At 42.2% G+C, this 25,223-nt stretch overlaps 1 protein-coding gene across 2 annotated transcripts in view; it reads right to left on the reverse strand.

Moving 5' to 3' along the window:
• atrn (attractin) overlaps window positions 1-25,223 on the reverse strand; it is a 366,964-nt gene that overhangs the window by 134,138 nt on the left and 207,603 nt on the right. The window contains exon 25 of one of the 2 annotated variants that reach the window (XM_041191473.1): window positions 22,080-22,134. The exons of the other annotated variant lie outside the window; for it this stretch is intronic. Coding sequence (XP_041047407.1) covers window positions 22,120-22,134 — 15 coding nt within the window. The 3' untranslated portion in view covers window positions 22,080-22,119. Of the gene's footprint in view, window positions 1-22,079; window positions 22,135-25,223 lie in introns of those variants that run through there. 2 annotated transcript variants of the gene reach the window in all.

A 25,223-nucleotide genomic window follows, 5' to 3' on the forward strand; every position in this document is an offset into this window, starting at 1 on the left:
AGAGACCCAAACAATCTCCATCCACCACTACTCTCCTCCGTCTGGCTGAACTTGTTCTCACACTGAACAATTTCTCCTTAAATTCCTCTCGCTTCCTCCAAATAAAAGGTGTGGCTATGGGTACCTGCATGGGCCCCAGTTATGCCTGTCTCTTTGTGTGGTATGTGGTATGTGGAACATTCCTTGTTCCAGTCCTACTCCGGCCCCCTCCCACAACTCTTTCTCCGGTACATCGATGATTGCTTTGGTGCTGCTTCGTGCTCTCGTCTGGACCTGGAAAAATTTATTAATTTTGCTTCCAATTTCCACCCCTTCATCATTTTCACATGGTCCATCTCTGACACGTGCCTTCCCTTCCTTGACCTCTCTGTCTCAATTTCTGGTGATAGACTGTCCACCAATATTCATTACAAGCCTACCGACTCCCACAGCTACCTCGACTACAGCTCCTCACACCCCGCTTCCTGTAAGGACTCCATCCCATTCTCTCAGTTCTTTCGCCTCCGTCGCATCTGTTCCGATGATGCCAATTTCAAAAGCAGTTCCTCTGACATGTCTTCGTTCTTCCTTAATCGAGGTTTTCCACCCATGGTCGTTGACAGGGCCTTCAACTGTGTCTGGCCCATCTCCCGCGTATCCACCCTCACACTTTCCTCTTCCTCCCAGAATCATGATAGGGTCCCCCCTTGTCCTCACTTACCACCCCACCAGCCCCCGCATTCAAAGGATCATCCTCCACCATTTCTGCCAACTCCAACATGATGCCACCACCAAACACATCTTCCCTTCACACCCCCGGCGGCATTCTACAGGGATCGTTCCCTCCGGGGCACCCTGGTCCACTCCTCCATCACCCCCTACACCTCAACCCCCTCCCACGGCACTTTCCCATGCACCATCCAAGCGCCCAAACACTCCTTTCAAGTGAAGCAGCATTTCACTTGCACTTCCCTCAATTTAGTCTACTGCATTCGTTGCTCCCAATGCGGTTTTCTCTACATTGGAGGGACCAAACGCAGACCGGGTGACCGCTTTGCAGAACACCTTCAGTCTGTCCGCAAGCATGACCCAGACCTCCCTGTCGCTTGCCATTTCAATACTCCACCCTGCTCTCATGCCCACATGTCTGTCCTTGGCGTGATGCATTGTTCCAGTGAAGCTCAACGCAAACTGGAGGAACAGCACCTCATCTTCCGACCAGACACCGTACGGCCTTCCAGACTGAATATTGAGTTCAACAATTTTAGGTCATGAACTCTCTCCTCCATCCCCAACCCCTTTCCGATCCCCCCCTTCTTTCCCCAAAATTTATTTAATTTTTCTTTTCCCACCTATTTCCATTATTTTTAAATGTATTTCCATCCATTGTTTTATCTCTATCTTTTAGCCTATTTTGATCCCTTCCCTTCACCCCGCCCCACCCCCACTAGGGCTATCTGTCCCTTGCTTGTCCTGCTTTCTACCCTTAATTAGGTCATTCCTTAGATAATATAACCACCTTCAAGACCTCTTTGTCCTTTTGTCTATGACATCTTTTGGCTATCTCCACCTGTCACTGGCCCTCTATCCAGCTCCAACTGTCGCACCCCCCCCCCACCCTTAAAACAGCTCTTTTCTATTTTTACTTAGTTCTGTAGTTCTGTTAAAGAGTCATATGGACTCGAAACCTTAACTATGTTCCTCTCCGCAGATGCTGCCAGACCTGCTGAGTTTTTCCAGTATTTTTATTTTTGTTTTGGATTTCCAGCATCCGCAGTTTTTTGCTTTTACTCATTTGAGTGATAGGCAGAAATGTCTTTTTGGCTTTACGGCAACATCCTGTTAATGGCGAATATCACTCATGTTATGACTGCATTGTAGCATGAAACAGCCAGATTCACCTGTTGCTCAAATATTTGAGATACCTCGGAATGTGGTGCATTTGCATGTACTGGAAGCTACATATATTACTACACAGGGCCCTGTTCTTTGCAGACAGAAAGAACATGTACGTACATTGCGCCTGTTTCAGCTAAACAAAATAAATGACAACTATTCGCTGACTCATTCCCTAGGGCAATGCCTTGACCAATCAGGGTGAAACTGCCTGGTTTAAATTTCAAACAATGCTTGGAAGTTAACTGTCAGTCACTCTCGGTGGTGCATTCTTCATGGCAACTCCACTTGGCAACCAATCAGTACACTCTTCACATTATGTAAACTGCTGTTTTCCCCCTTCTGTTCATATTCTTGCAAGTGTCTTGATGAATGCAAGACAAAAAGCTTAGATATGTCTCTTTCCATAGCAGTGTTAAGTTTGCTAATTTGCAATCTGCTGGGACCATTCCAAATTCAAGGAATTTTGGAAAATCATAGCTAGTGCATCCACTATCTCCTTTAGAACTCTAGGATGTAGACCATCAGGTCCTGGAGATGTTGGATTGTGGTCCCTTGAGTTTCTCCAGTACTTTTGCTCTATTGATATTAATTACTTGAATCTCGTCCCTCTTTTTAGCCCTAAGTTTCCCTCTATTTCTAGTACGTAACTTGTGCCTTCTACTGTGGTTACAAGGTGACCAAGTTGGGAAACAGATATTCCCAGGAACACAACATTTTGAAAGAACAGGTAGAATGAAAAAGTAGGATGGGTAGTCATTACAATAAAGGATGACATAAAGACATTCAACAGCATTTACTGAATTACCTGAATCACTTCCTGAATCACTTACCATCGACATCCTGAGGGTTATCACCATTGACCACAAACCAAGCTGCAGCAGCCACAAAAGCTGTGCCTGCAAGAACAGGTCAGAAACTGGGGATACTGTGGAGAGTAACTCATTTCCTGATTCTCCAAAGCCTGCCCACCATCTGCAAACCATAAGCCTGGAGTGTGATGGAACACAACTCATCTGGATGAGTGCAGTGCCAATAACCTTCAACAAGTTTGACACAACCCAAGAGAAAAAGCAGCCCGCTTGTTCGGCATCCCACTTTCTCCACCACAAGCATACAGTGGCAGCAGTCCATATCATCTACAAGATACACTGCAGCAACTCATTAGGTCCTTTGACATTACCTTCCAAACCAGTAACCTCTACCACCTGAAAGGTCAAGGGCAGCAGACAAAAGGGAACACCACCACCTGCTAATTCCCCCATGAGTCTTACATCATCCTAACTTGGAGCTATAATGCCGCTTCTTTACTGTCACTGGGTCAAAATCCTGGAAAACCCTCCCTAGCAGCAGTGTGGGTATACCTACATCACAAGGAGTGCAGTATTTCAACAAGGCAGCTCACTACTGCCTTCACAAGGGCAATTAGGATAGGCAATAACTGCTGGCCTTGACAGGACGGTCACATCCCACAAATGCATTTTTAAAAATGCTGTACATTAAACAAATTACATGACTTCAGTGGTACAATTCAGCTATTGGATGGAAGGGGTTAATAAGAGCACTTCCCAATGCACCAAAATGCTTGCTAGTACTTTCTGCAGGAGTGATAAGGGTGTTCAGTGCAATCCTAGTATAGATGATTGTAGACCAAGTATGTTTTTCTTTGTACATGAAAGGTTCATAAACAGCATAATGGGACCATCTAATTTCACTGTTTATGTGCAGAAAATCTACAGCATATTACAAAATGACAAACCATCAGAGTGTCATATTACAAAAGGTAGAACAAGTGATGAGATGGCACAAGATTGCCCCTAGACAAAACATCTCCAGAGTTTGATTGGCAATTTTATCCTCAGAAACTCTGAAGAGCAATTTTTAAAAAAAAAATCATTGTACCATTACTGAAAGAAAACAATACTTTGTGTTTATTACAGTAACACAAAATTCTGTGGTGCAACGTTTATACGCTCACATTGTCATTATTACAAAACTTGAGGTTTTTTTTTGAAAAGTCATTTCACAATTAGGAAAACCAGAGTTTAAACCAACCAACGTAACAGGCAGCATCAGTGGCTTCAGGCAGAAAACGACATGCTTCATATAACTGAACTGGACACAGCTGTTAGGCTGATTGCAAGTTAAAGGACAAAGCATAATGTAATGTAATTCAGTTTCAGGCTGCAGCAATTGGGGCCAAGATAATTTAATGTCAACTCCAATTAGCTCCATTTGATTAAGACACTGTAATTCACCAGAAGAGATTATAAATGGTCATTTTACAGTCACAAATTGAAGCACTAGCTTCATAGCTGTTCTGCTCAGCATCAGTGATTAAAATACAGCACATTTTAATGAAATTTAATGAACTAACTCTTCAAGTGTCTGTTAGTAAAATAATCAGTCACAGTTTAATCATCAGTTGGAAAATTGCTAAATAATTTGTTTATTTTACTTTGTAACAGTGATATTTCGAAATAATGAGAGATCCCGTATGCACATGTGCAGCCAGTTCGTCCGCCATGTGCAAAACCATATTGTGTTAAGCACGATAATGTGAGGGATTTTATCCAAATATTTGCAGACGCTGGAGGAGAATATTGCTATATGGTCAATATTTTAGAAATATTGTTTTTGAGGAAGGGAAAGGACAATGAAAGAAACGCAAAAAAACGGAGCCTGGGGGTTCTAGTGATGTTCACGCAACTCTGAATTAGAGCAAGGTTGACCCCGGAGGGCCAGGCTATAAGTCAGCAGGCTGCATGAAGTACAAGCCCCCAGCCGGGTCAACGCCTGCTGGCTCAGGAAAGCCTAAGGTGAAGACAGTTGCAGCTGGCTCCACGGAGTCAGGCGGCAAAACCGAAGTCAAAGTTGCTGGACCCAAGAAGTCTGACAGACAGAAAGGGACGACTGACCCTCCCATGGAACGGCTGGAAGCAACGTTTTTGGAGTCAAGGGAGGAAAGCAAGCATGTGGAAACCATGGTTGAAGCTCTGCGCACCAAGTGATATTGTGAAGATGGCGGGGGCGGCGCGGCAGTTGGTGACCGGCGGCCGCAAGCTTGCCCTGGCTGTTGCTAATTACTCTAAACCACGTCTGGCTATCTTCTGGAAATATGCTTGGGTGGAGCTTACTCCTCCAACTCCTGGAGAAATTCCAATGGCTGTTGAAAACTTCAAGGGTCTTGTGGCTTCATTTAAGGCCAGGAGTTACAAACAAATAACTGTAAAGGATGCCCTGAGGGACACACTTGTGGCCACGAAAATTGAGATGTTGTTTTACATTGGCAAGGTCATTGGCCTAAGAAGCCTGCTTGGATATAATGTCCGAACTCTACCCTGTGTTGGACCAGCATTCCATTACAAATGAATGAATAATATTTCAAATTAAATAAAACCATTATTAGAACTAAACAAAATAACAGTGCCAATAGTGGCAATGCCAGCGGAGCTAATCACTCACATCAGACAAGAAGAAGCTACCACAGTCAAGCAGGCCTGCACGAAGACTTGGCTGATTATGAGCAACACTCTGAGTCAATCTCCTATGATGGGTTTGCTGAGCAGGAACATGGGAGCATTAATCATGAATATGATTACTTCATACCCCCAAGTTGAGCAGTCACTGGAGCAATAGTTTCAGATTCTGATGAACCAACTGATACTGATAGATCTGGATCTGGTGCTCCAAAGATGGACCACCCATGGGTAAACAATTGGCAGTGGGTGGCAAAACTACAAAACAGCATGAAAAACAATCGATTGGTTTCACATCGAAATTTGCGTTCCCCCCTCTAATGAGGGATCCGCTGAGTGATGTGAATTTTCTTCTAACAAGTCCCCCTGAGGAGAAGTACATATCAGAAACATGCCATAAGTACCTAATGCCAGGTAACCACATTTTGATGCTCAAAGGTAAATTCCTTGATTTGGAAAAACCGGAACCACTCAGTCGCTGCTTGAACATGAAACAAAATGACATTGCTCTCGGTGAAATTCAACAGGATGCTATTGCTCTGTTAGCCAATGCCAGCTTTGAGCTGAATTAGCTCAAGAAAGACCTAATAAAGCCTGATCGCAACTCGAGATACACACATCTGTTCAAACATAGTGGCTGTTCGGAGATGACCTTGAGAAGACTGTGAATGAAATGGACGAGGAACAAAAGACAGTAGTGTGATGAAGTTTAAGGCACCCTATAACTCCTATCAGAGGCAGTGCAAGCCAGCTCTTTCTTCTTCAGAAACACCAGGATGCTAGATGGTTGCTATCCAAAGGGTAACTACCTCAGCCTTTTCTAGGGGTCGAGCACCAGTTCAACCCCCCCACCGTATCTGCAGATCAGGCGTGAACAGGGACAAAGGCTCCCAAGGCACAGACCGCAGTAAACCGTCCACCACCCATCAGCTGTCAGAACAGACATCAACCGAGCCAGAATTGGAAACCTTTCAACCTCAACAGCCTGTTCTAATGCATCTCAAGTAAGTGAAAGTGTACAGCGTTATTTTCATGTCAAAACTGAAACTGAGCATATCGGAGGTCGATTGAGCAGCCATAAAGATGCTTGGGAAGCTATTACATCGGATCAAACCATTTTGAACATTGTTTCTGGATATGAGTTAGAATGTGAATGTAATGACCCAGCCAAGCAAGCTTTTATACCACAACAAAACAATCTGAACATTGAGAAAAATTATAGCTGTTGATGAGGACATCTTTAGACTTCAACACAAAGGGGTGATTGAAAAGACTGCCCGAGCATGGAGACAGTCTCAAAAATATTTTACTCAACAGAAAAACGATGGGTGAATACCACATGAACACATGATTCTAGATCTATCAAATCTGAACAAACTTTTAAATACGACCATTTTAAAATGGACATTTTATATGTTGCTGTACAACTCCTCAACGAGGTTTGTTTTATTGCCTCAATTGACCTCAGAGATGCATACTATACTGTGCCAACTGCAAGATAAAGTTCAGATGGAAAAGGAACATGATGGCATTTAGAACATTACCAAATGGACTGAGCTCAGGACCTTGTATTTTCACAAAGTTGTTGAAACCACCATTTGCAACTATGTGGAGCAACAATCTGTAGTGGCAGACATAGGTGGTATCTTACTGGTTGCCAAAGCAGAACAGGGAGCATTGGATGCCGTCAGATAAACTGCCCAAACACTATTTGACCTTGGCTTTGTCATACACCCACACAAATCAGTCCATGACCCCGTACACTAAATGATCATTCTAGGCTTCATCCTGAACTCCTCCATAATGCAAGTCAGTCTTACTGAAACAAAAGCAGATGAAATATGTTGCCTCTGAAGATGCTTGTTGGCCTCAAATTTACCATCAAAATGATTTGTTTCCTTCAAGATTGGCAAATTAGTGGCTGCTTTCCCTGCTGTACAATATAGGCCACTGCATTACAGAGAACTTGAAAAGGGGAAAAAAAAGAGCTTTGAAAGAAAACAAAGTGCATTTTGACAGAAAAATGGATCTTTCCCCTGCAGCTTGTGATGAGGTCACTTGGTGGATTGAAAATGTGTCAACCACAGTCCATAACATTGATAAGGGGGCACCAACAATACACATCATAAGCGATTCCTTAGGCTTAGGATTGGGTGCATCCAATGGTATCTCACACGTTGGAGGAAGACAGAATACTGAAGAGGAAGCACGAGCAGAAAGAAATGAAATTAATTACTTAGAATTAAAGGCTGCTTTCTTTGCCTTACAAGTTTTCTGTTCACATAATAGTCACGGACATACTGCTATGCAACTAGCTAACAAACCTGCAGTGGCCTACATAAACAGGATGGCAGGAGCAAAATCACATCCATGTAATGAACTAGTCAAGACTTTCTAGAAATGGTGCATACCTAGAGACATTTGGGTCACTGCAAAACATTTGGAGTCTTGAATTAAATAGCTGATGATAAATCAAAAAAATTCAATGACCCATAGCTGTGTAATTTATATGGGAAACCAGATGTTGATCTTTTTGCATCATGTTTAAATGCACAAATAGAAAACTATGCTTCTTGGCTACCAGACCCTGGCACAATAGCAACAGGCGCTTTTGTCAATCACTTCACAAAGCTATTTTTTTCTATGCATTTCCCCATTTTTTCTGACAAATAGATGCTTACAGAAAATTGAAGGGGAAGAAGCCAAGGGTTTCATGATAGTACCAAGGTGGCCAATACAGCCATGGTTTGCAATGTTGTTGAATTTACTAGAGCAGGAACCAGTGACACTCCCAACAATGAAGCACTTAATTTCTCAAACTACTTCAACATTATGTCACCTATGTTCTAACCATATATCTTGCACATTATCAGGAAAAAACCGACACGACAAGGGCCTTGGTGCAGAAACTACCCATATCATTCTGTCTGATGGCCATCGACCAGGAAGCAGTACATTACTTACATCGAGCAATGGACACGTTTCTACAGTGGAAACAAATCAATCCACTGCATATATCTGTGGAGACATTGCTGAAATTTTTAACCTCATTATTTCACACACTGGGCTACAGGGTCACGAACACAGCAAAGTCAGCTTTGTCTTATTTTGTTGTATTGCCAGATGGGCACACTTTGGGCTCACATTCCCCGGTCACCTGTTTTATTACAGTTGTGTATAACTCCAAACCACCAGTGCAAGATATAACATCAGATAGGATGTGAAGCCTGTGTTAGATTGCCTCAGAGAACTTTAGCCTGTTTCGTCACCAACTCTTCAAGAGTATTTCAAATTTGTATGTTCACTGCTTTGGTGTCTGCACACCGTCAACAGACCATACATCCACGAGAAACTAGCAATATACAAAAAGCTCCTACTTCCTTTATTTTCCAATTAAATAATCTTTTGAAGCAAAGCAAATCAGGGAAAACCGGTTGCCAACTTGCACTAAGCATACCCATCAGACCCATATTTACGTGTCTACAAGCATTTGCGAGAATATCTGCTTCATACTGAACAACTTTGAAACAGTGAGAAATACCTTTTTGCAAGTTTCATAAAATTACACAAAAGGGTGGCCACAGACACTACAGCTAGATGGATATGTCACACCATGATCAAAGCTGAAAATTGACGTCAATGTGTTCAAACCTCATTCTACAAGAGCTACAACTGCATCTAAAGTTAATTTTAGCCATGGTCCCAGTAGTGGACATTATGTAACACATAGGATGAGCAGTGAAAAAACTTTTTCTAACATTCAACAAGCCCACAAAAGACAATGCAAATACATTTGTAACTGCAGTCTTGGGGATTAAAAGTACACTTGTCTCTTTTTTAATTAAGGGACATGCTTGTAAGAACAATGTTTTCAGAATGAAAGCCCTGAACTGTTTCCAGGATTCTAAAGGAGGTAGCTGTGGAAATAGTGGATGCGTTCCCTGTCATGTTCCAAAATTCTATAGATTCTGCAACAGTCTAGGCAGATTGGAGGGTGGCAAATGTCACCCCACTATTTAAAAAGAGGGAGAAAACCGTGAATTACAGACTGGTTAGCCTTGTTAATATGGCAATCATCTTGTTAAAACCAATTGCTGGTTAAACAGGTGATGGGCATTGATTATCCCATCTAAATGGAATAAAAAGATACAGCTGAAACACTCTGTGGAAGCCAGTAGCACTGAGGAGTTGTCTGGAAAATAAACCAGCAAAAGACCAGCCTGGATTAATTCTTCCATCATGACTTCTTATTGTAACATGGTAGCAGAGGATGAACTTTAAGCTTTGCTGATTGATTGCTGTATATGAAGATTTTTGACTCAATCCTCTGAAAGAAAAGAAGTGTACTGTTGCTGACAATTTAAATTACAGAATGGTGGAAGGATGGTACAAAATTGCAAAGTTTTGACTATTCACCAATTTTTTCTGACTCTGAACCTTATCAGCAATGGAAGGCTGAAGTTGAAGTGTGCACCCGGGCTACTTCCATACCCTGGAAGAAGCAAGGTGTGGCTTTGATGTTATCATTACCAGCCAAAAGTAAGATAAGGAGTAAGGTATTTTCAGAGTGGAATGTGGATGATTTGGATCATGAAGAGGGATTGAATCTTCTGTTACAATTTCTGGATAATTTTTACGAAAAGGATGAGTTATTGGATGTGTATGAAGCTTGGATGATCCTTGACAGGTTTAGGAAATCAGATGATCAGTCCATGGAAGAATATATCATGGATTTTGATAAATGGTACAGGAGATTACAGAGATTTGAATTTGAAATTCTGGAATCGGTACTGGCATTTAAATTACAGGACTGTGTTCACATTTCCCACATTGACAGTCTTTTAGTACTAACAGGGGTTCAATTCTGGGGGAAAGAACCCCTCTCAGATCAAATGGCTGCTGCCCTGAAAAAAATTTCTATGAAAGCAGTCATTCCATGCCACTTTCTTAGCAAATGTGAACTACTATGCTGTGCAACAAAGGATAGAGGATTCAATGGTGGCTGAATTTTGAGGCTGACCAAATATTAGATTCCAAAACAATGATGAGGTTAATGACAAGAGGTTTGAAAATTGTTGTAACCCTAGCCAATTGAGAGTCGGGACAAAAAGTGTGTCTGGGATGGTGACTGTAGGTGTTTAAACGCAAAAAATGCATAGGGAATGGTTAATCTGATTTCCAGTGTCATTACACGGATTCATCTGAAAATGATGGTGATTGTTATGATGGAATTGTATTGATTACTGAGAGTTTGAATCTGGTAATGAGTATCTTGATGGTAGATTCCTTCAACTGTGCAGTTCTGGACAGTGGTTGCACTTCTATGGTGTGCGGCATGGACTGGCTTGACTGCTATCCAGAGCCTCTTGATGAGGCAGATTGGCAGAAGGTCAAGAAGTACGAAAGCTCTGCCTGCTTAGGTTTGGAGAGGACAGTACATTAAAGTCCTCCCTTGTAAGATAGCAGGGATCAATCTGTTTGTCAGTGCTGATGTGGTTTCTAGTGAGATACTGTTATTGAATCAATCTGCGACTAAGGCTCAGATGACACTAGATATGAAGAATGATAGAGCAGCTGTGTTTGGGAGAAGAAATGTGGATCTACATTTAACTTGGTCAGGCCATTACTGATTACCACTAAGGAAGCCAGAGATTTCTCATCAAAATGTTCATATGTTTTGTTAACTGTTGAGAATAAGAATTTGCTGGACAAAAAAGATCCTTTGGAAATTACATAATTTGCACATGTGGCACCACAGAAGCTGGAAGACAATACTTCAAGATGCAGGAGTGATCGATAAAGGATATGATCACCTTATTGAACAAAATCAATAAGTGTGAAATTTGCCTTCAATATCGCAAGACACCACCGTGTCCTGTTGTAAGCTTGCCACTAGCCAGGGAGTTTAACAATGTATTGGCAATAGACTTGAAAGTTTGGGACAAGAATAGGGGTATTTTTTTTACTACACTTCATAGATATGGCAACCAGGTTTAGCCCATCCACTGAAACACAGTGAAGACAAAAAGACCATTGTTGATAAGGTCATGGAGAAATGGGTAGGAACAGGATTAGGAACACTAACGAAGTTCCTCACAGATAATGGTGGGGAATTCGCCAATAAGGAATTTTGAGGTCAGAGAAAACGTTAACATCATAGTTATGCACACTACAGCTGAGAGCCTGTTTAGTAATGGTCTTTGTGAAAGAAACCATGTGGTAATAGACGATATGCTGCATAAAATATTAGCTGATCAACCAGATTGTAAATTGCAAATGGTGCATGAAAAGAACTCTCTGCAAATGGTTGGGGGGTACAGTCCCTATTAATCGATGAATGGAAGAAATCCGAAGTTACCTTCGGTGTTGTCAGAACCTCCCTCTGTTCTAGAAGGGACTAGCATTAGCTCCACCTTTTCTGCTCACCTGAATGCTTTGCATATGGACAGAAAAGCTTTAATTAAAGCTGAGGTTTTGGAGAAAATTCTACAGCATCACACAAGACCATCAGAATACAGTTTAGACAAGACGACATGGTATTTATAAAAGGGAAGGCCAGGAAGAGTGGAAAGGACCTGGCAAGGTAATAGGGAGCGATGGGCAAGTAGTAATTGTGCAACACAGCAATCAAACTGTCAGGGTACATTCTCCACGGTTAATTGGTACTGACTATATCTTTACAGGTTCTGAACAGGACATAACGTGAGGAGGCACCATGCACTTCAAATACATTGAGTAGTTGAGGAGGAGACAGCAGCAGATACAGGGTTGACTGACTATGAACAAAGTAATACTGAAGTACAGGACAATGCTATTTGTCCAAAAAGGCAACTACCCAAAGTAGGAACAAAGTAACATAAATGCCAGAAGGGACCAGTATGTGGAGGGATGCCACCATCATAGGGAGAGCAGGAAAGGCCACTGGTAAATACAAACATTGGCCAGATGTGCAGGATGAAGGACAGGAGACAAGACCTATTGATTGGCAAACCAAGGTAAAGATGTCAAAACCCACAAAGCACTGAGTTCTGACAGTGGACCAGAAAGTGGTCATGACCCCGTAAAAAAAATCACAGACTTACGACGGAGTTCTGTTCGCATAGGAGAACGATCATATAGTAGCAGTCCAGAAAGGGAGAAGAATGTGAGTAGAGGCTGTACCTTAACAAGGAGGACGAGAAAGCAAGCTAGCAATCTCAGCAGAAGTCCTTATGATAGATTCTAGTAGCTGCCAATAAATTGGAAAGTAAGCTGATAAAAGGAAGCCAAACAGAGTTAGAAAGCTGGAAGGAATTTGGGGTATATTCTGAAATACCTGGCCAAGGATGGCCAGCCTTATCTCATAGATGGATCTGTACAGAAAAGGTACTCTCAGACAGCACATACATGCCAAAGCGAGATTAGTTACCTGGGGTTTTGAAGAGATGCTAGGAGATCAGGATGTCAGTGAACTTGCCTACAGTGGGGAAAGTGAGTTTGAAGATTTTTTTTAAGCTATTTTGGCATCCTATTCCTGGGAGTGCAATCAGTTGATATTAAGGCTGCGTTTTTACAGGGGGAGAAGTTTCAAAGGGAGGTTTTTTGAAACCACCCAAAGAAGCTGGGGATGTAGGAGGAAAGCTGTGGAAATTGAATGTGTGTTTATGGGTTGAATGATGCATTGAGTATGGTATTTTTCTGTGAGGCCTGTGCTGTTGAAAGCAGGTTGCAGTCAGTTCAAGGCAGACCCCACAATATTCTACTGGTACCATAATGAAAAACTAGCTGGAATCTTTATCGTACATGTTGATGATTTCCTATGGGGAGGTTCTGTAGAAATTGAACAATGAGTAATTGAGAAGATAAAGGAGTTCCAGGTCAGAAATCAGGCTTTTGGGGCCTTTAAATACACAGGCTTAGACATTAAGCAGAGCAAGTTAGGAATGACATTGAAGCAACAATCTTATCTAGAAAATGTTAATCATATCCCAATAACTCGTGGTAGATCCTCACCAAAGAGGATCCTGCTACTAAAGAAGAAACACAACAGTTGAGAAGCTTGATTGGGCAGTTGAACTGGTTGTGCACTCAGACTCGGCCTGACAGTTAATATTGTTGTGTAGTAGCTGAATAATGAAACATGCTACAGTTGAGCATGTTCTGAGAGCAAATAAAACACTTTAAAAATTAAATTGTGTGCTCAAGTTTCCAGAAGATGAGGTTGGTCATTTTTAATGATGCTTCACATGCCAATCTTCCAGATGGGTACTCTAGGCACAGCAGGGTTTGTCATATTCTTGGTGGGAAAGAATGATAAATGTTGCCCACTGGCTTGGGAGGTCAAGAAAATAAAAAAGGTAGTGAAAAGCACCTTAGCTACTGAAACGCTGGCCTTGATAGAAGCATTAGATTTGGGGGTTTACTTATCCAATATATGGACAGAAATTTTATATAAGGGGCAACGTGGGAAAAGTTTGCCAGTAGAATGTTATGTTGATAACTACTCTCTTGGAACAACCTTCATTCCACAAAGTGTCACTGAAAAAAGGCTACGAATAGACCTAGCCAGCTTAAAAGAAATGTTAGAGAAGAGAGATCTGTAAGATAAAATTGGTTGACACAAGTTACCAACTATCAGGCTGTTTAACAAAAAGAAGCGCCTGCTGTAAGAAATTATTAAATGTGTTGGAAGAGGGGTGTCTTATAATGATGGGAAAAAACATTTTTGTTAATTGTTTATATATATGGTAGAAGTAGTTCTGGAATTATAGATGTGGAAATACATGACATTATTTCCTTCTGTCTTTTTTTAAAAGAATGTTCTTTTTAAGATTTTTTGAGTTTTACAAAGAGGGGAATCTGTTAATATGACAATCACCTTGTTAAAACCAGTTGCTAGTTAAATGGGTGATGGGCATTGATTATCTCATCTAAATAGAATAAGGATACAGCTGGAACACTGTGGAAGCTACTTGGAAGTCAATCGCACTGACTTGTCTTGAAAATAAACCAAAAGACCAGCCTGGATTAATTCTTCCACCACAACTTCTTGTTACTTACTATCAGCAATAGGGAAAATGCTAGAGTCTATTAAAGGATGTGATAACAGGATGCTTTGCAAATATCAACAAAGTCAACAGGGATTTATGAAAGGGAAATCATGTTTGACAAACCCACTGGAGTTTTTTTTGAGGACAACACTAGCAGAATAGGTAAGGGAGAATAAGTGGACGTGGTGTATTTGGATTTTCAAAGCTTTTGATAAAGTCCCACAAGAGGTTAGTGTGCAAAAATAAAGAACATGGGATTGGGGGTAATATATTGGCATGGGTTGAGAATTAGTTAGCAGACAGGAAACAGAAGGAATAAATGTTTTTTTTCAGTGACTAGTGGGGTACCACAGAGATCAGTGCTTGGGGCCCTAGCACAATAGTGTTCACAATAATATCAATGATAATATCAATGATTTGGATGAGAACCAAATATAATAGTACCAAGTTTGTTGACGGCACAAAATTTGGTGGGAATGTGAGTGGTGAGGAGGTTGTTAAGAGGCTTCAAGGCAATTTAAAGTGAGTGGGCATATATATGGCAGATGCAGTATAACATGGATAAGTGTGAAGTTTTCCACCTTGGTAGGAAAAACAATGGCAGGGTATTATTTAAATGGTATTGGATTGGGAAATGTTGATATTCGAAGGGACCTAGGTGTCTTTGTACACCAATCGCTGAAAGCAAGCACGCAGGTGCAGCTAGTAGTTAAGAGGGCAAATGGTATGTTGGCCTTCATTGCGAGATGACTTGAGTACAGGAGCAAGTATGTCTTACTGCAGCTGTACAGGGTCTTGGTGAAACCACACCTGGAGTATTATGTGCAGTTTTGGTCTCCTTACCTAAGAAAGGATATACTTGCCAGAGAGGGAGTGCAGCAAAGTTTCACCAGACTGATTCCTGGGATGGCTGAATTGTCATGAGGAGAGATTGGGCTGACTAGGTCTGTATTAACAAGTTTAGAAGAATGAGAGGAGGTCCCATTGAAATGTATAAAATTCTGTCAGGACTGGATGCAGGGATGATGTTTCCTCTGGCTGGGGGTGTCTAGAACAAGGAGTCACAAGCTCAGGCTACGGACTGGGCCATTTAGGACTGAGATAAGAAACTTCTTCCCTCAGGTGGTGAACCTGTGAAATTCTCTACCACCACAGAGGGCTGTGGAGGTCAAGTCACTGAATATTTTTAAGAAGGAAATAGATAGATTTCTAGACTCTAAAGGTGTCAAAGTGTACAGGACGAGAGCGGGAGTATGGTGTTAAGACTATCAGCCTGATCCTATTGAGAGATAATGTGCCCTTCACCCCCTCCCGTGACTTTTCATACTTGTTTTTTCAGTAACTTTGTTACTGATTACATGTGCCAATCTTCACTGCCTAGTACAAAATGAAATTCAACAGTTGGCACTAAGAGCTCAAACTATGCCCTCACTTTTAAGACTGTATGCACATATGTTAACAGGATCTCACATTATCTCACTCCTACTTCATAAAATCGAGTTCAAACATCAAAAAAGTAAGTTCTCATTTAATCTTTCAATTATATTTCAGGCAATCAAAATTTCTGAGATGAATAGAGAAATGTAAGGAAACTCTGATATTTTAATCAGCAGTTGCAGGTCAGGAACTACAGTTCCCAGTGGCCTCTGGTCTTTTGCGCATATGCCAGCTAGGAAACGGCCACACACGCAGTTCATGTGGGTTCATCAGGCCACGACCAGCCCAGCACTCGTGCAGAAGAAAACCAGTCAAGCAGCGCAAAAAGTTCAGGTTACCTGTTAATCGTGCACCACTGCAGAGTGTCCCAGGGAGCAGGACACTGGGAGAGGGACAGAGAGGGGATCCCAAACCAGGAAGTGGGATATAAAGAGGTCCTAGAAGAAAGTCCCAGACAGGGATCAGAAAGAGGTCCCAGAAAGTTGAAAGAAAGGAGCAGAGCAATATGCTCCGATTTCAAGAACCTGAGATGAGCAGACTTGAAGCAAAGCAGGCTTGAGAAGCCCTGAAGATATGAGGTGGCAGCCAAAGGTTGGTGACTCCTTACTACAGGCCTTTGGAGCAATGGTGTTCTGGCCAGGGATCTGATTTTTGTGCTTGGAAGGTGAAGTTTGAGTGTACTCAGGAATCCAGGGGAAAGGAATCTCAGAAGGCAAGACTGAAATCTTGAGGTGGGCCCATTGTTGCAGCCACCTGAATGTGAGCAACATTTGGAGAGAATTCCTAGGTAAGTTCTTCATTGGAAACCCCCGTGAGGAAGACAAGACTATCATGAGACTGGTTGGCTCACAATGTGACAAACATCTGGGTCGGTTGTGTAGGATCAGAATCCCCTCCAACTGGACTGTATTAAACATAAAAACCCCAGAATTACCTGGAAAAACTCAGCAGGTCTGGCAGCATCGGCGGAGAAGAAAAGAGTTGACGTTAAACGTCAACTCTTTTCTTCTCCGCCGATGCTGCCAGACCTGCTGAGTTTTTCCAGGTAAATCTGTTTTTGTTTTGGATTTCCAGCATCCGCAGTTTTTTGTTTTTATAAAAATCCCAGACCTTGCTTCATGGATATAAACACTGCAAAACAACGTAGGTCAAACCTCAACTTAGAGGCAGGATGTACTGCAAGGGGCTAATCTTCAAACATCATCGATACTGTGTAAAGAAACTGAGGCATTTTCATCTCAGACACAAAACAGGTGCCATCAGACAATCCAACTGAAGAAACTGGGAGACCATCACAGCAAACGGCCTTAAGACAACAGCCATCACATAAACAAACATCAACAACAGCTAAGGAGAAAAGGATTTTATCACATGCACATTAACTTGAGATCCTGAGACATCATACTGGGATGGGGTCCATTGTTTCAGTAATGGAAACAACATTGCGACAAATGGGTTGTCTGAACCAAGGCAGGAACCAGACTAAAGAGGTGAAAGGATGCTAAACACTGACCATCTAAACAGAATGTGCTCCAGAAAACATACAAATCTTGGTTATAGTATCAAAGTAATAGAAGGGCCAAGGCCATGGGGTCTGGCACTGCAGTCACCAAGGAGAATCAGGAACGGTCAACCTGATTCACTGACCTACAGCTTGTAGGATTTTGGGGCTGAGAATTAAGGATAGCTTTAAGGTTAGTAACTAAATCCTGAAAGGGGGTTTGAGTTGGCCCAAGTAAGTTTTGGGGCAGAAATGTGGGGTTCTACTTTTCAGTGGAGTTTAATAAATGAGTTTGTGGTTTAGAGTGTTGTGTGACCTCACTGCTCTCGTTTAGAGCTCTTGTATTAGGGGCAGTGGAGATGTTCTGCCAATAAGTTTGTGGTTGAGCCTAATCCCCTGTGAGTTTGACCTCTAAAATCCTAAAGTCAAGAACCAATGGTGAGGGTAAATGATTAATGATTGAACCCCTTACAGTTGTTAAGTGATCCATGGAATCTGCTTTGGTCTCATCTGCTGTTTATTTTGGAGTGTGTACGACCACAGTTCACATGTACCTCCTAAGTATAAGATGGGTATTGTAAATGTTTTAGCTTTCTGAACTTGCATATATCTGTAAAGATATTGTGGAGGTAAAAGGAATAGTAAGAGTGAATAATCTACTTGTTTGTCCTGAGACCTTTCTAACTTTTTTGTCTGGTGTAATATAGTTAATTTTTTCTTAAGTATTTTATTCTTTGTTTAAAAGATCATCAGCAGACTCCTGTGAATTTGTTCAGTAACGTACCTCTATGGTGTCTCAAAGTTAGGATCTCTCAGGCCAGCTATCACTCTGGGATCTGACTTGCAATAGTTGGGATTGAAACAAATCTTATACAAACATTCCTACAAAAGAATCATCTACCCTAGATTAGCTCCAAAATCCAGGTTGCAATTTGTGTTAACATAAAGAGGCTTCATAATTGCATTGACATTAAATCACCAATTTTTAAAAACTTAATTTATTGAAACCATATTCCTTTAAACTGCACTGCGCATTGCCTAAGTATCCGCAACACAAACAGGGATAAGACCATTTTGAACAGGGTATTACCTTTGGCAGAATCAAGAATTGCAGATGAACAAATTAACTGTCTGCACACTAATATTTGCTCATTAGTGGCAGCAAAATGTTCCATCTACAAAATACACTACAACTTACTGAGGCTCCTTAGACAGCACCTTCCAAACCCATGACCTCTACCATCTAGAAGGACAAGGGCAGCAGAAAGATAGGAACACCACCATCTGGAGGTTCCCTTCCTAGCCACTATCCTAAATTGGAAATATATCACCATTCCTTCACTGTCACTGGGTCAAAATCCTGGCGCACTCTCCCTACACCACATGGACTGCAGCAGTTCAAGGCCACCTTCCCAAGAGCAATTAGGCATAGGCAAGGACAATAAATGCTGGCATAGCCAGCAACACCCACATCCCATAAATGAATTTAAAAAATCTTAAGTACCAAATATTACAAGCAGGGTATGGTTCAGGTTACAAGTTTTCCGCAATCATGGCTGCAGGAACAAGGTTAATCCATAATTTGCAGTAGAAATAACACATGAAGCTAAATACTGGCAAATTACAAGAACTGGTAACATTTTAAAATTCCTTGAAGTTTAGATAAATCAATCAATCACTAATTGGGCTTGAGGCCTGTTAGCTTCAACTAAGTTTCCAGAAACAATTTGCTATTATTAATAGGTCTTTCTTTGCATTGAATCTTACTGGATCAACATGTATTAAACTGACCAGGGTACTATTGTTCTCCTCACAATGCAACTCCCCCATCAGGGAGATATCTCAGGAACTTTGTTCTTCAAGAGGAAACAATGTCTTGTGAAAAAATGTTTTTGTACTTGCCAAATAAATATCTATTCAAAATCTAAAAGGAAAATTAAAAATAAGTGCTATTCCAGACAGAGATTGTGAAAACAGATGATTTAATATCAATGCAATTGTGACATTTCCTCCATATTATGTCTCTATAGTTGTTCTATGTGGTTCCCTCAGCACTGTCCCTAGTCACAGGGCACATTCTGGCAAAGGAGGCAGCCAATTAGCCCACCAATTCCACAGTGACTCTAAAGCAATCCAGTCAGTCCCACGTCCCTGCTTTTTCCCTATTGTTCTGCAAGTCTCTCTTCCTCAACAAGGTGCCTGCACTTTTAGATAAATAAAATTCCATGACCGTTTCAATTTGGAAATGGAATGTTTCATGGGCATTTTTTTCTTTCAAACACATGGCAAATTCTGGTAATTGCAGCTTTACACAAGCATTGGAATCTTGCATTGTGCATCTGTTATCCAATAACCTAAATTTTTCACTCAGTGCTTGAGGTCAGCAATCGATTTACCTGTACTTTATTCTGGGCATGCAAAGCGAGGCAAACAATTATGGAGAGAGGAAAGTGGATATTGGAAAACGTTAGAAAAGATTGGAATTCTGCCCAAAGTCAAAAAAATTCTCATCCGTGTCCATAGAACCATAGAAAAGTTACAGTGCAGAAAGAGGCCATTCAGCCCATGGTATCTGCGCTGGCCAAAAAGAGAAACAAGCTGCTCATTTCAATCCCACTTTTTAGCATCTGGTCCGTAGCCTTGCAGGTTACAGCACCTCAGGTGCAGATCCAGGTGCCTTTTAAATGAGTTGAGTGTTTCGGCTTCAGCTACCAATTTAGGCAGTGAATTCCAGATGCCCACCACCCTCCGGGTGAAAAAGATTTTCCTCATGTTCCCTCTAATCCTTTTACCAATCACCGTAAATCTATGCCGCCTCAGCGGGTCTATCCTGTCTAGCCTATCTAGGCCCCTCATAATTTTGTACGCCTCAATTAGGTCACCCCTTAGCCTCCTCTGCTGTAAGGAAAACAATCCTAGATTATCCAATCTCTCCTCATAGCTGCAGTTTTCAAGTCCTGGCAACATTCTTGTAAATCTCCTCTGCACTCTCTCCAAGGCCTTGTGTGTAATTGTGTCCTTTGTGTAATGTGTACACAATTCCAGCTGTGGCCTAGCCAGCGTGTTTTTTTTTTTCACAGCTCCATCATTACATCGCTGCTTTTGCATTCAATACCTCGTCCAATAAAGGAAAGCATTCCATACACTTTCTTGTCCACCTGCCCTGTCACCTTCAAGGACCTGTGGATATGCACTCCAAGGTCTTTCACTTCCTCAACCCCTCTCAATAACTTCCCATTTACTAAGTATTCCTTTGCTTTGTTTGCCCTCCCCGAATGCATTACATCACACATTTCCAGATTGAATTCCATTTGCCACTTCTCCCGCTCAACCAAACCACTGATATAATTCTGGTGGTGACAGCTGTCCTCTCCACTACAATTTTTGTGTCATCTGCAAATTTTCCAATCATGCCACCTACATTTAAGTCTAAGTCATGAATATACACAACAAACAAGGACCCCAACACTGAGCCTTGCGAAACACTACACTTACTGCATTAAAAAATTCTTCTTTACATACCCCAAGTATCTCTTTCCCAAAATCTTAAATTTGTCCCTTAGTACTTGTACCATCAGCTTATGGGAACCACCTTATCTAAACCTGTCATAATCTTGTACACCTCTACCAATATTCCCCTCAACATTCTTTGCTCCAAGGAGAACAACCCTAGCTTTTCCAACCCAACCTTGTAGCTAAGATCTTTTGCCCCTGGAACCATTCTGGTAAATCTCCTCGGCACCCTTATTTAAGAATCTTCACCACCTTCCTGAAGTGTGGTCACCAGAACTGGACGCAATACTCTAGTCGTGGCTAGAGTTTTATAAAGGTTCAGCATAAATTCCTTGCTTTTGTACTCAAAAGTCTCTACTTATGATGCCCAAGACCCCACATTCTTTGCCAACAACTCTCAATATGTCCAAAATATCAAAGATCTATTAAAGATGAACCCTCGGGTTCCCTGCACAATATTTAGAACTCAGTTGTTAAGTCTATATTACCTATCTCCATTCCTTCTGCCAAAATGCATCACCTCACACTTCCCTCTGCATTAAATTCTATCTGCCAATTCTACTAACTTACAATTGACTGCAACAGGATGTACCATCCTCTGAGTTAGCCATACCTCCAAGTTTGGTATCATCAGCAAATTTTGAAATTTTATTCTATTACAATATCTGTCATTTATAAATACTGCAAAGGCTATTGGCCCTAACAAAATTCCGGCAATAGTACTGAAGACTTGTGCTCCAGAACTAGCCATGCTCCTAGCCAAGCTGTTCCAGTTGAGCTGCAACACTGGCATCTATTCGACAAAGTGGAAAATTGACCATACCAACAACAAGCAGGGCAAATTCAATCCAGCCAACTAGCCCATCAGCCGCCTCCTGATCATTAGCAATGTAAGGGAAGGTGTCATCCGAAGTGCTATCAAGCAGCCCTTGTACAGCAATAGCCTGATCACTGACATTCACTCAGTTTGGAGTCTGCCAGGACCACTCAGCTCCTGACCTCACTACAGCCTTGTCCAAACATGGACAAAAGAGCTGAACTCAACAGGGGAAGTAAGAGTGACAGCCCTTCACATCAAGGTAGCATTTGACCGAGTGCAACATCAAGGAGCCCCCCCCAGCAAAACAGAGTCAATGGAAATCAGGGGGAAAACTCACCACTGATTAAAGTCATACCTAACGCAAAGGAAGGTTGTTGGAGGCCAACCATCTCAATCCAAAGACATCACTGCAGGAGTTCCACAGGGTAGTGTTCTAGTCCCAACCATCTTCAGCTGCTTCATCAATTACCTTCTTTCCTGCTGAGGTCAGAAGTGGGGATGTTTGCTGATTGCACCATTTGCGACTCCTCAGATACTGACAACATTCAGCCTTGGGCTGATAAGTGGCAAGTAACATTCGTGCCACACAAGTGGCAGACAGTGGCTATCTCTAACAAAAGTAAATCTAACCATCTTCCCTTAACATTCAATGGCAACACAAGCAGCCTGTCTGTACAGGAGGGGAGGAAGAGCAATAGCAATAGGGGATTCTATAGTCAGGGGAACAGGTAGGCGCTACTGTGGCAGTCAACGTGACTCCAGGATGGTGTGTTGCCTCCCTAGTGCCAGGGTCTGGGATGTCACTGAACAGCTGCAGAGCACTCTGAGGGTGGAGGGTGATAAGGCAGAGGTCATGGTATATGTTAGTACCAATGACATAGGTAGAAAGAGGGATGAGGTCTTGCATCAAGAATTCGGAGTTAGGCAGTGGACTAAAAAGCAAGACCTCTCAGGTTGTAATCTCCGGATTACTCCCAGTGCCATGTGGTAGCGAGCTCAGAAATAGGAGAATAGCACAGATGAATACATGGCTTAAGAGTTGGTGCAGGAGAGAGGGTTTTAGATTCCTGGATCACTGGGACTGTTTCTGGGGAAGGTGGGACCTGTACAAGCGGGTCGGTCCACATCTGTACCAGAGCGGGACTAACATCCTTGCAGGCGGGTTTGCTAGTGCTGTTGGGAGGAGTTAAAACTAATTTGGCAGGGGCAGGGGACACAGAATGTTAGCAGAATAGGGACACATCATAATGCAGTAAAACAATCAAGTCAGAGGGAGTACAGCTGCATTAAGTTTCAAGGGAGTAAGGCAAGGCTGGATGGCCTCTACTTTAATGCCAGGAGTATTACAAGTAAAACGGATGAGTTAAGGGTGAGGATTGACATGTAGAATTGTGTTATAGTAGCCATCACTGAGACGTGGTTAAGGGATGGGCAGGATTGGCAGCTCAACATTCCGGGATATAGAATCTTCAGGCGAGACAGGTAGGGGGTAAAAGCATTATTAGTTAGGGAGTCGGTTACTGCACTAAGGAGAGATGATATTTTGGAGGGGGCATTGAATGAAGCTTTGTGGGTAGAACTTAGGAATCAAAAATGGGCAGCCACATTGTTAGGTGCTTATTATAGATCCCCAGATAGTCAGCGGGAAATTGAGGAACAAATATATGCACAATTTGTGGAGGTGTGTAAAAACAATAATAGGATAATTAAATTAGGTGATTTCAACTTTCCCAACATTAATTGGGATAGACATAGTGTTAACGGCTTGGAGGGAGTGGATTTCTTAATGTGTACAGGAGAACTTTTTTTAGGTCAATATGTAGAGGGTCCAACAAGGGACGGCACAGTGCTGGACCTAATTCGGGGGAATGAAGCTGGACAGGTGGCTGAGGTGGTGGTGGATTTTAGTGATAGCGACCACAACATGGTACAATTTAAGCTTGTTATGGACAAAGAAATAGACAAGTTGCAAAAAAATGTTTTGGATTGAGGGAAGAGTGGATTTTAGTAATATAAGACAGGATCTGGCCAAGGTCGACTGGGAACAGTTACTTGTGAGGGAATCTACAGAGGAACAGTGCGGGGTGTTCATAAAGGAAATGGGGAGGATGCAGACTCAACATGTTCCCTCTAGGGTGATAGGAAGGAGTAACAAGCCCAGAGAACAATAGATGACCAGAGATGATCAGGGTATGATGATAAGGAAAAGAGGCTTTTAGCAGGTACAAGGGGAGCAAATCAGCAGAGGCTTTAGTGGAGTAGAGGAAGTGCAGTGTGGAGCTTAAGAAAGCAATTAGGAGAGGAAAGAGGGGATATGAGAAAGCTCTGGCTGGAAAAAGTAAGGAAAATCCCAAGATATTCTATATCAATGGGAAGAGGATAACCAGGGAAAGAGTAGGGCCCAGCAGCGACCAAGGAGGCAATCTAAGGGTGGAGCCAGAGGACATCAGTAGAGTGTTGAACGAATACTTCACATCCGTCTTCACCCAAGAGAATGAAGATGAAGGTATGAAACTCAGACTGCGAGGTTCTTGAGCAGATTGATACAGGGAGTGACAAGGAATTGGAGGTAAAAACAAAAAACTGCGGATGCTGGAAATCCAAAACAAAAACAGAATTACCTAGAAAAACTCAGCAGGTCTGGCAGCATCGGCGGAGAAGAAAAGAGTTGACATTTCGAGTCCTCATGACCCTTCGACAGAACTTGAGTTCGAGTCCAAGAAAGAGGTGAAATATAAGCTGGTTTAAGGTGTGTGGGGGGGGGGGCGGAGAGAGAGAAGTGGAGGGGGTTGGTGTGGTTGTAGGGACAAACAAGCAGTGATAGAAGCGGATCATCAAAAGATGTCACCAACAATAGAACAAAAGAACACATAGGTGTTAAAGTTGGTGATATTATCTAAACGAATGTGCTAATTAAGAATGGATGGTAGGGCACTCAAGGTATAGCTCTAGTGGGGGTGGGGAGAACATAAAAGATTTAAAAATATTTAAAAATAATGGAAATAGGTGGGAAAAGAAAAATCTATATAATTTATTGGAAAAAAAACAAAAGGAAGGGGGAAACAGAAAGGGGGTGGGGATGGGGGAGGGAGCTCAAGACCTAAAGTTGTTGAATTCAATATTCAGTCCGGAAGGCTGTAAAGTGCCTAGTCGTAAGATGAGGTGTTGTTCCTCCAGTTTGCGTTGGACTTTACTGGAACAATGCAGCAAGCCAAGGACAGACATGTGGGCAAGAGAGCAGGGTGGAGTGTTAAAATGGCAAACGACAGGGAGGTTTGGGTCATTCTTGCGAACAGATGTTCTGCAAAGCTGTCGCCCAGTTTACATTTGGTCTCTCCAATGTAGAGGAGACCACATTGGGAGCAACGAATACAGTAGACTAAGTTGGGGGAAATGCAAGTGAAATGCTGCTTCACTTGAACGGAGTGTTTGGGCCCTTGGACGGTGAGGAGAGAGGAAGTGAAGGGGCAGGTGTTGCATCTTTTGCGTGGGCATGGGGTGGTGCCATAGGAGGGGGTTGAGGAGTAGGGGGTGATGGAGGTGTGGACCAAGGTGTCCCGGAGGGAGCG

Source organism: Carcharodon carcharias, chromosome 1 (assembly GCF_017639515.1).
Source record: "Carcharodon carcharias isolate sCarCar2 chromosome 1, sCarCar2.pri, whole genome shotgun sequence".
NCBI classification, from domain to species: domain Eukaryota; kingdom Metazoa; phylum Chordata; class Chondrichthyes; order Lamniformes; family Lamnidae; genus Carcharodon; species Carcharodon carcharias.